This window comes from Cajanus cajan, chromosome 1, assembly GCF_000230855.2.
Source record: "Cajanus cajan strain Asha chromosome 1, NIPB_CcT2T_4, whole genome shotgun sequence".
NCBI lineage: Eukaryota > Viridiplantae > Streptophyta > Magnoliopsida > Fabales > Fabaceae > Cajanus > Cajanus cajan.
The window spans coordinates 507,666-520,063 of NC_138517.1; the positions used below are offsets into that span (position 1 = coordinate 507,666).

Sequence of the window (12,398 nt, forward strand, 5' to 3'; positions counted from 1 at the left end):
CTTGAATATTGTCAATGTGAAAATAAAAAAAATAAATCGTAAAAAACTTATATTTAATGATTATAAAAAACCATTTCTAAAACTAACCCCATGAAATAACAAAATAATATTCTTTTAATATTTTTTTAAATTATTACCAATTAAAATAGTTAACATATTTACTTGAGCACATGTGCAGCTCCATATCTAGTTTATTTATAAATAATATTGTGCAAATGCTCTTCTAGTTATTTATTACCATTGCCACCCTTACCACCTATTATTATTTATAAATAATTTAGGTTACTATTTTTCAAATTATCTAATGTGCATTAAACAAGATAATAACTTTTCAAACTCTTTTCTTCTTGTTTTGCTCTCTTATCATTTTCATCTGTATCCCCTAATGAATCTTGATAAACAATTCCTTGAGAAAATAGTACAACACACAACCTTACGTTAAAAATTAAAAATACACATTTCTCTATTCAACATTGATTTGTAAACAATTTTAGTCCATTGCTGAAAGAATTGGTTCTTCATCCCAAAATAAGTTAAACAAAGATTTATATCTCTATTTATCTATATATTTAATTCCTCTGCCACAGGGAAAGCAAGAGAGGTGTTAGAGAGTAGTAGAAAACACTTGCATGCATTCTCAACGGGTTTGCTTTTTTTTTTTTCTTAGCTGACTACTAAACTCATTAGTCACAAATATTTTAAGAGAGCCATGGAAATAAAAGAGAAATAGATCGAAATATTTTTTTTCCTTTTATGTTCACAGGTCTAAATAATTCGGACGAAACCCTGACTAAAACGAGATTAACTGGCCTGCAATACATGGGATCGGTATTCTCCCAACGCCCAAATGGGGAATATGTTTCTGTATGCAGAGTATGAGATCATGCAATTCTTGTTGAAGACTCCCATTATTTCCTGAAGTGATGATAAAGTAACACAATCAAAATGATTTCAACACTTAAAGTCAACAATACATTCTGGATTTATCCTCCTTAAAGTGAATAAATGAATAAAGTAAAATAAAATAAAGATGCATCTACTACTGATTCCAATTAAAATACCTCATAATTTTTACTAACTTTGAAACAAGAGTAGATGCATGCTTACTTTCTTACTTTACACATTTGAATACTTATGCAACCTATACACGTGTAAGGAGTGAATAAAAACAAAGTAAATTATATGGTCGGTGGCCTCGGTACCTGTTGAGGAAAGTCACCATTCTCCAGTTGGGAATTTATCAAGTATGCAGCTGCCCGATGCAGTGGTGTCGGATCTCTCTTGGCCTGTTTCATTATTATGAAAGGAGTAAGACTGAGAACATAACAAGTACAATCTGGACATCATTTTTGTTCTGCATTTCTCCCGTAGAATAAGGGTCAGATATAAGGATGTAATCAGCTGCCCAGAATGCATTGACAAAGCATACAATTATTTGGGTAAACATCAAAAGTCCAATCATTCGACTAGGATAGAAAACCAGTATGTAGTGACAAAAAGAAAAGTAATCATCAATTCATCATAACTCAGGACAGGAAGCTTGGTAGAAAGTTAAATTTAAAACATAGATTATTATGTAGATAATATTAAGTGTTTAGAGATTTGTTGAGATTTTAAAAAATAGTAATAATATAAATAGATCATTACATAAGATATTTGGACAACAACAATAGTCCTATCCTACAAGGTAAAATGATATGGTCTCATAGTTAATATCAAACCCGAATAAAGAGAGTTGTATTAGGTTATTGGTAGTTAATGCAAAACTTGTCAAGAACCCTACAGAGATATTTGGAACACAATCATAATTATTTATAATGAAATTAAATATCTAAATAGTGTTATTTTTCCTTTTCTTATTAGTTATATATGTAAAATGATGTTTTCTTTGTCTATTAAAGGGGCGATGTTAGTTTTAGATGCATAAAATAAAACAATGATGGCTTTGATTGCAATAACCAGTAGCGGCCCTGACTTAAAGCTGGTGGAATGACCGTCCAGGACCCAATTGTTGGAGGGGTACCCAAAAAACAATATTTTAGTTTATATAATATAAAAAAAAAACAAATTATTAAATTATTAAAAATCTATGACAATTAATCAATAATCAATTTTTCCACTAATCAACAAAAATATACCGATAAATTTAGAAAAATAATTCGGTAATATTATATATAAAGAGGAAAGTATAATATGTTATTGACTTATTTCCTCTTTTTTATTTCTTTCTTAATGTGAACTTTCATAAGTGTTAAGTGTTAACATAAAATCATAAAAAGAAAAAAAAAAGTTGTCTTTAATTTTTCTTTTTTCCTTTATCTTTAATTTATTTGATTTTCTTTCTATATATTAAATCATGACCCATCTTAATCTGATGAAATCTTTAATTGATCCGTTTTTTCATTAAATAATGATTTCTAATGATAACTTATAGTCATTTTTTATACAATATATGTTTACATTTTTAGGTTTGGAAATTGGGGTTATAAATAATATTCAAATATTAATGAGGGCATTATTTTTTCTCTTTGCCCAGGGCACCAAAAAGTTCAAGGCTGACCCGGGCAATAACATTAGTTTTCTATCTATTTCTTAACTCAATTTTCCAACTAGGATTACATCATCTGTAAAAGGCATTAATGGCACCAGCTCAGACCGAGTTAACACTTGATGTAGACATATAGTTATAGGAAAAACCTGCTATGACCCCTTCCTCCCCTCCCCACCTTGTTCTCACATTAGTTGAGATCCCATCAAGCATATCTTTGATCACTCAAACATTGGCAATATGCCTCCTCCTTTCTTTTCTTGGGCCTTTCACAATACCTCACTTAACACTTTCTTCGAATGTGAATTTGAGTCTAATTTTAATATGAGAATTACTCTCTCACTTATGTACACTACTACCTCCATTCCTATATATAAGAGTCAATTACCTAATTCATCAATATTAAGAAAAGTAGTTAATTTAATTGATAACAATAAATTTGCCATATTTATATTTTTCCCCTAAAATTACTCTTATACCACTTCTCTTTCTTAATTAATATTCATATATCTTTTAACTAATTAGAGTGTACATCTTATACTATTTATCTTTTTTAATTAATACTTTAATGCATTTTACTAAATTAAGAGAACACACATTAAGGATATTTTAGTTTAAAAATAATTAATATATGAAACAATATGAATTGGATCTTATATAAAGGAACAAACAATTATTTTAAGTTGGGTCTTATAAATAGGAAAGGAGGTAGTATTTTAGCCTTATCATTAGTCAATGTAGAACTTGAATTTTTCCTAATACACCCCTTATGCTTGGCACTATTGAGCTTAGTACGTAGATAAATGATAGATGACCCTTTCTAATAATCTAGGATAACTCTAATACTATCTTATAGAATGTGAGTTTGGTCCTAATTCAACCCTACAAAATCAACTTCTAAAAGGAGAGTTGTCTCCCACTTATATACCTTATGTTGGCCTTATCTTTACAAAACTAGTTAGATTTTTTTTTTTTCCAATACACTCCTTCACGCCTAGTATTGTTGGGGTTGGTGCATAGATAAATAATGGATGACCCTTTTTAATGATTTAAGATAAGTGAAACTTATGTTTTTTTCCAATACACTCTATCATATGCCTTTACAAACCATTAGAATTATATGTAAATCTTCTTTTATTTCTCTGTTTTTATTCCATCAGCCATCATAGCAATATATTGTGTGGTTGAGCTCCTCAACATAGGAGTCCATGGGTGACCAACCTACCAAACATAAGAGGAAATGCTACCTTTTAACCACATGTCACTTTTTTATTAGAGGGAAAAGGAAGGATATAGGAAAGGGAAACAGGAGATTTCAATCCTTGGCTATCTAAAAATGACATAAAATAATCACATTTCAAATCTATTTATCCTCCCTCCCCCAATCTGTGTGTGTGGGCTGGGGGGTGGAAATGTAATAGTAGTATTTGAATAACAAGTGAATTTGAATCGAGAAATGATAAATAAATACAGTATATCTCAATTTATAATTATACCAAATATATTCTTTTCGCTATAATATTCTTATTACCAGTTAATGTCCTCATATTTTTTATTCTCCAACAAACAAACCAACGTGAGAAACCTAGGCTTCTCCCTAAACTCCACCTCCCTCCACCAACAAGGCATAGTGTTGAAATCACATTTGGCATGACCATAACTATTAGCCCTCAACTGCCAATTGAAGGTAGAGGAAGACAGCTTATTATTCTTATGATACACTAAAAACATTATTTTTTAACTCCAACTAAGTTATTACTTATTACTTATTCTCACACATCTCAGAAAGGAAATGAAGTTTGAAAAATTAAATAGAAAATCAAAATTCTATGACAATATTAGACAATTAATTAAGTATATTAATATGAAATTATGAATTTATTCAGCCACGGATATGTCAATCTCTAAGCTAAATGGGCGGCTAGGTACAAGGCTTCCACCTAATGTGGTCTGGGAAGATGTAGTCTGGTGATAGATATACGCAGCATTAGCCTCGCGAGCAGAGAAGCTATTTCCAAGATTTAAACCTGTGACCTCCAGGTCACAAGGAAACCTTACCTTTGCACACAGGATTACCCTTGTATCTATCTCCAAGCTACTCGACTAAAAAGCAAAAGGGCCCTTTAATTAAAATTGTGAAAATGATTAACTATCCTATGATAAATGAAAAATGGGTTTTTATTTTTTTGCAATAATAAACTAATCAATATAATGGCTGCATAACAAAAGTGGTAAACTTTGTTTTATACCTGTCCAGCATCAATGAGAGCCAGCATTGCCCACCCAGTGTTCACCACATGAGACCTGTTGCCTTCCAGATTTGAATACACCTGAACAAAGACAAATTGCTAGGAAGATAACTCAAGAAATCTCATCAATTAAATCGCCAAAAGTAATCCAGTATTCTCACTCAGTGTTGATTTAAAATCTTGATGTAAAAGTTCATTTCCAAGAACCACTTGTAAGAAATATGTTTCATTAATTCATCTTCTTGAATTGTGCTTTCCACTGATGTTTTTTCACAGGTCTCTGCCATAATAGATTCCACATCTCTAGGGACAAATATATGAAATTTATGTCATACAGAAAATGTGTGATGATAATTTATTTCCCTTGGTATGTAAAACAAACTGTCAAATTATGAATCCTTTAATGCTATTAATTTCATAGTATGGTTGAGATCAGGCAAATTCAAATTATGGACATTTCAAGGGATTTTTATTCTTGATATTATTGCGTGTACAAAAGTGTTGGCCCCACTTATGAATTCTTTATTTGCCTTATCTCTAGACAATGTGGAACTTGGATTTTTCTCAATAATTTTAATCATATAGCACACTCTTTAATTGCACTTTTGCACACATCTCTTGGAACCAAGGCATTAATTCAGAAAATTTGACCTGGTCAGAAATAAGGAGGGGAGGAGGGGGGGACACTGGTCAGAAAGACTGTGATAAGCAGGTGGTAGTTATAGATAGTGCTGAGTAGGAGAAAAAAACTGATATTGACATTTGAAACAGAAAATTTGACCTTGTTTTGACACGACAGATAACTCTCTCCCCAGCCACCAGAAGGGAGCTGCTTGGACAACAAAAATTCACAAGCTTTACGGACACTTGGGCAATTACTGAAATTCCTTCCAGCAGCAATCAGACCTTTTACCCCAAACCAAGCACCATAAGTGAAGCAAACTCCCCAAGAACCATACCTGTTTAGCAGTTTGAGTGGTTAGAGGTCTACTTAACAAAAAAGTTCAATTCCATGCAGATCAATTGAAATGTTAAGGAAAAAGTAACTCCCAAATGGGAGGCACAAACCATGAACCATCTGAATCTTGTATTTTTTCAATAAAGGTAGTGGCTTTTTCAATACAATGTTGTATTTCTTCTTGGCGATGCCCAGGATATAATTTCCTAAATGATGCCAAAGCTTGAATTGCTGCTGATGTACATTCCACATAACTATAGTGCATACAATAACGAAACATTAAAAAATAAATATGAAATGGAAGAGTAGGTGGAATGGAAGATGGATACAAAACTAAAATTTGACAAGTATGAGCTTACGGATAGTCAATAACAATGTCACCAAAAGTTTCAGCAGGATTGATTATCTGACAACAGAGAAAGCATTATCAGCAATGTGTGTGTTTATATCTTAAATTTAATCCAGAAAACAAAGTCTCAAATTGTCTGGATCAATTATTGGGCAATAATTCTGTAACCTAAAGGTTAGTCCAATGAAAGCTGAAAAAGTTAACTATGATTCAACTTGTAGTTGCTTTTGTAGTATCGATCCAAGAACTTGTGCTTTACGACCTGACATGTGAATTGAAAAAGGTAGTTGTGGTATTGAGTTATATGATTTTCAAATAGTCTAGCTGTTTATTTCCAATTTTTAATGATAATTGTTTTGCATAGAAAGAGAGTACAGCAAAAACTCTAGTGAAATTAAAGGAAGCTATATTATAGTTGAAATCTATTTATGACGTCATATAATTTCATAACATATAAAGGGAGCTTAAGGAGCACTGCCTCTAAATTAAAAGCTTTAAAACAAGAAGTATGGATATAGTTCTTCCCATGGGAAGATAAACACATGTCCCATGTCATTATGTGTTTTACATTTCAAAGAAGATATACTAAAATTAATGAGAATAGGCTAAATAATGAGAGAAGACTACCTCCAACCAATCATAAGATCGTTTAAGCTCGTATGTTGCAAAGCCACCATCTTCATTCTGCAATGATGGGGAAAATGATTTTGAATAATACAGTTGATTCTCCAAACAGATTGAACATACAAAGTGGTACATTTCATTTTTAAGATATATAGCCAAGTTAATATCAAATACAATTTGCAGTAATATACTACTCGGTGAAGAATTTTAAAAGGATCAGTGAATAACTTAGTCATCTTACTGATATAAGCATTATAAACATGGAAGGAAACAATAAAGTAATAGCATAAAATGATCTCCATGGTATATTTTTTTAAACTATTTAAATAATCTGGCTTGAATCATGAGAAGTATAGTTACCTGTAATGAGAGAATGACATTCACGGCATCATATAATCTCTTCGCATTCAATGGCTCACCAACTATCTCTGGCGGAATTTTGGATAGTAATAGAACAGCCTGGAAAAAAAAAATGAATCAAAGTTGAAGAATGAAATAAGCAGATCTAATTTGTTTTATCAATAATTACTTTCAGTCCTTCAGCTGTGCAGTCAGAAATAGGCCATCCGTGATCTGCAGTGGAAAAAGGCCAAGCACCTTTTGAAATGTGACGATACCATTTATCAAGATCACCTGGACAATCTTCCAAAACCTTTAAAAAAAAGAGGAGGAAGTTTCTGATCAACAACGGAAAATCAATGCAACTTATAATGATAAATGCAAAAGAACACCTGTGAATTCTTAATATAGGTATGAGCTTTTCTTATAGTTGGACTAAATTCTTCAATGAGATCAGTTGAGATAATTGCTTGGACAGCAAATGCAGTGTCCCATAGTTGACTTCCATTGTAGCCCTGCAACAAAAAATTGATTACAAGTTAAATTTGTAACGTGTGTTTTAGACTCTAGCATATGACCTTAAGAAAAGCTCAATAATGCAGTAACATTAGTTCCGCATATTACATCATAGAGAAAAAACAGTCAACAGTATGTCCATATCACTCCTAATCATCTGTGAATATTTCCAATTGAACAGAACACATCACTTCATCATTCAGGCTAGGTGAAAATAAGTTGATTAATATGTGACCTGCATTTTCATGCCATCTTCAGCAATCCATAGATAATCATAAATCCTTGGAAGATGCAACTTGAAGGCCTCGGAATTTGGATCTTCCACCCAACAGCAAAGCATATTTAACACCTGAATAAAACCATAATAACAACTAAGTAGTCAGTACTCATAAGCATTTACTGGTTTAGGTAGTAAACACAAATTATTCGATAACTGAAACATGCAAGGGAAGCTAAGGCCTCCATAAAATAATACAACACAATGAAAATAACAGCTGGAAAGTAAAAGAACAATGAACAATTTGAAAGGAGGCCCTGTAGATGCCTGACCCCTGTCCACAATTACCTTATTTACAGGACCTATGCAAATATATCGAGTATTCTCGTCTTCATAATGTACATGCTCTATTGCATTCCTAATAGCCTTTTCCCTCAACTTTTTGCCAGGCCAATGCATCAGAACTGGCTCAACGAACTTGTGTAGAGATGCCCAAAGAATATCTTGCACAAGCGGATGAGGATAGTACAAGTCTTCCTGCACAAAAACACAAAGGTAATCCACATGTAACTCTTATCTCCAGCACAATTAAATAGGTAGTTGGAAATTCAAAAATCAAATGCCAAATTTTATTTATAGATATAAAATCCTTCATGTACAATTGAAAAAAAAAATCCAAGGAAAACAATTATCATATAATATTTTCATAGGACCAGTTTAGCAGTTTCACTAACCTTTGCACACAAATTGCGAGCCTGGTTCCAATCTATATCATGATATGGTACAGTAAAAATCTCTTTTCTCAAAGATAATATTGTTGGTGTGATTGGACCAACAAATCTCTTGCCATACAAGTAGGACATCGGCAAATAGACCATCCGGCAGTGACACCACATCCTTCCTGTAAGGCATAAAAATATGATTTATTACCTGTTTACATAAAAAATGAATGCAACATCAAACAATGTTTAAGATGACTATAGACAACCTAATTAACAATGAATGCATTTTATAAAGATTCATGAATATCACGTTTTTCTCAGGTATACCATATGCCACGTAAAATCATGAACAGATGCCATCTTTCAAAAATCTGGATACAGTATGCCAAGAACCAACAAACCCAAAAGCTTAATCTTTTAGGTGAAGGCAGGCACATAAATAATTCTATATTACATCTCTAACAGATCCCCTCATGCAAGAGACCTTTGGACTTGAAAGCGCGGATAATGCATAAGTCCACCTACCTTGTGCTAAAATTCAACTTTTTATTAGAAGAATGAAAACTGCAAGGAGTGAACATCAGACTACTCGGTCACATAGGAGGTAATACCATGCCATGAACCAAAAATTCCAAAACCTTAAGCTTTTAGTTTTAGGTGGCTTATTGGTAAAAATGGACATGAATGGTTTTATATTACATTTCTAACATAGTATTTATGTTCTTTATCACGAATATTCTTATATGTGCAATAGCTTTCTAATTTCCCTCACAACATAAAATTGTACACCAGAACCAGATCACAAAAGGTCCCTGACAGACAGAACAGCAAAACAAAAATTACAGTGTAAACTTTACATAATAAATCTTTTATGCAAATTTAAGTGGACCTTGTTCAACCCAAACTAAATTTATTTCTTCACCATCAAACTCAGGTTTCTTAATTAAGTTGGCAGGATTCTACCACCTTCATTATTCCTCTCAACCTGACTCATATTAACATTTTAACCAGTTAAATTGGCTAATTGTTCCTAACCAGAATTTTTTTAATCATGGTTCCTTTTTGTAAATTTCCATAGTATGTCTTCTCTGTGAACAAGTTATAACATGCAAACAGAATAAAGAGCAAGAACCTGGGTGAATTGGAAGCATGTATGGAAGGAGCCATATCTCAGGGGGCAGGGGATTATTTCCAGACCATTCATACACTCCAAGTACCTATCCCACAATAAAATTAGATATAAATATACCAGACTACCATGTCTATCATCAAAATAAGGTTAAGATCTTAACTGAAAGCCACATCTTCCCCCATGACGTTATTAAAGTAGCACCACCATGCCCTAGAATCCAGTCACGTGCCTTCTCCAATTCCCCTTGTCCATCATTAGGTCCCTCACCAAGCAATCTCAGAGTAACATAACTCAAGACAGAGCCAAACATGGTGCTTGGACCCTCAATATGCAAACCCCACCCACCATCCTTATTCTGCAATTACATTTAACTAATTAGGAGAAGCCCGTAGATTAAGGAGCAAACTGGTGGAAAGTTCTTACTTGATGATTATAGAGGTAACGGCATATTTCCTTTCTGTGTTCTTCAGTTAACACTGTATTCAGCGCCCCAGTGATAGACAGAGTGATTACCTGTTAAAGTGTATACCCCAGATAGTATAGGGATCTCATAGTAATGAGTAGGGAGAGAAGACAAATATCTAAATACCAAACCAAATATAGCATAGAATGAGTCCGACAAATAAGACGAAAAGATTGAAAACATAAGTTACCAAGCCAGGCATGAGAAACATGGGACCTCCATAATCTCCAGGCCAGTGTCCGTCATGACTCTGGAGAGTTGAATGGAAAGTTACAGCCCTTTTTAATGTTGTGGTCACAATCTCTTGGGTCACATCCTCAATATCTTGAACTCCAACTTTGGGTAAGACTTCGCTTATTGGGTTCTCTCTCGCAAACTACGTTGAGATAGTTTAACTTAGACGGTCAAATTATTTTTTATATGAGAAACGTAGGTTTGACAGCAAAATATAGTAGGACATCGCACAGCATAAGTAACATAATAAGGAAATGAAATGACGTTGGTAGAATAAAGTAATTTGTAATGGAGAATTGAGGAGAGACCTGCAAGCGCATAAGTAGATCAGAGCTGTGCTTGTGAGTGAAGCGATTATCGTGGAAATTCTGGCGAGCTTTGTCAATTTCAAGGAGATCTTGCGGCGATCCAAGGTTAGGATCGAACTCCCAGACCTGTCTTCCAACGTGATTGTTGAGTGTCCGAAGCCAGGGACTCCCTCCCTCGGCAATCTTGAGCTTCCACATTATTATTATTATTATTATTATTATTCCTGAAAAGGAGAAAGAGTTGCATTTGCATTGAGAATGGGTGGTGAAAGAAATGAGGAATTTGTAGCGTGAGTAGGAGTGGGAGTGAGACCTGAGTGTGGAAGAGGGCTAAACAATGAGTCAAAGGAAAGAGTAGAGGGGGCTGGTGGTGGTGGTGGTGGTGGTGGTGTTCAATTCAAGTACGAAAAGATAGCATCTGCATTACGGAACCATTCAATTCCCTGCATTTTATTTAATTTATATCAATAACTGCAATCCAACCGGGGCGGAGCTTGCCAAGTACTGCTACTCCATCTTCATGTCTGCCTGGCCCAAACAATTTACTTTGCGACCCAGGCCTCAACACTTCAATTTCTTTTTCATTTCATAATAATAATAATCAATTGTTCTAAACTTGGTATTAATTGAATGTATGGGTAATTGTAATTTTAGTCCCACACATTTACTTGAAAATGGCAATTTATTTGGTGTTGAATTGTATATAGAGGTTTCTAATGCCTGCTCCATTTTCAGACGTGGACTTCTATTATCATTTTCTATATTACAAAATAAGTTCTAATGTTTTAATATTGCACTTTAATTCTAAGGATTCATTACAAGGTTTTTCATTTTAATTTTAATATTGTACTTTAATTATAAGGTTCCATTGCATCTTGCTATTGAATACTTAGGATTTAGATGCAAATCATGCAATATCAAAAGTTAGAGGTCATTGTGCCTAATGGAATAAATGAAGACAAATGTTTACATTTTGGTTGTTCTTATCCAAAGGTATTAAAAGTTAAAATCCTCTATCTATAACTTGCCAAAGAAAATAGGCAGTTTTAATATCATCATTCAATTCGTTCCACGTAAACTTTAATGTGCCATTAATTAATTATTAGTTATTTTTGACAAATTAAATTATTTAATATGAAATATTGAATTATATAACAAACAAATTAGTTTTATATCTTTATTTATTTTTAACTTTATTTTTTATTCAATTATAATTAATATTAAAATATAATAATATCTTAAAGTAAAGAGTATATTTTAAAATAAAAATTGAATTTATAGTATAATTTATCAAAAGTAACTATATTAATTTATTTTTTTTGTGTCTTGATGATTTGTCATATATTACTTATAATTAGAATAAGTGGTAGTAACATTTAATAATTTTATATCACATTTTATCTATTTTTAAATATATTAAATAATATTTCTTCTTAAACCATTAGAATTAGCTTAATGACTGGATGGGGAAGGATTGTGATAGTTAGAAGCACGAAGATATAATAAATATAGAGGTACAAAGTACCTAGAGGTACAAAATACCTCGACCTCACTAATTTATTATAAGTCTATTAATGAATTATACACTCATTTCATTTTCTTTGAATGTGAATGTATTTTTTTATTTATTTTTCCAAATATTTGATTAATTATGTTTACATAACCAATTTTAATATATATATATATATATATATATATAAGGGGGGTTATAATTATACCGGTATAATTTTTACTAAGTA

At 32.5% G+C, this 12,398-nt stretch overlaps 1 protein-coding gene across 1 annotated transcript; it reads right to left on the bottom strand.

Annotated features, from left to right (window-relative positions):
- Nucleotides 1–630: 630 nt before the first annotated feature.
- On the bottom strand, nt 631–11,167 carry CAS1 (cycloartenol synthase 1). Its single transcript, XM_083072015.1, has 19 exons — nt 10,973–11,167; nt 10,660–10,883; nt 10,308–10,493; nt 10,078–10,167; nt 9,815–10,009; nt 9,655–9,739; nt 8,535–8,701; nt 8,149–8,337; nt 7,819–7,932; nt 7,460–7,582; nt 7,258–7,380; nt 7,089–7,187; nt 6,732–6,788; nt 6,115–6,161; nt 5,866–6,009; nt 5,579–5,756; nt 4,798–4,878; nt 1,203–1,286; nt 631–915 (listed from the first exon to the last, which is right to left on the bottom strand). The coding sequence occupies exons 2-19, from the start codon at nt 10,855–10,857 to the stop codon at nt 802–804; spliced, it is 2,274 nt and encodes a 757-aa protein (XP_082928141.1). The 5' UTR covers nt 10,858–10,883; nt 10,973–11,167; the 3' UTR covers nt 631–801.
- Between the last annotated feature and the right edge of the window lie 1,231 nt (nt 11,168–12,398).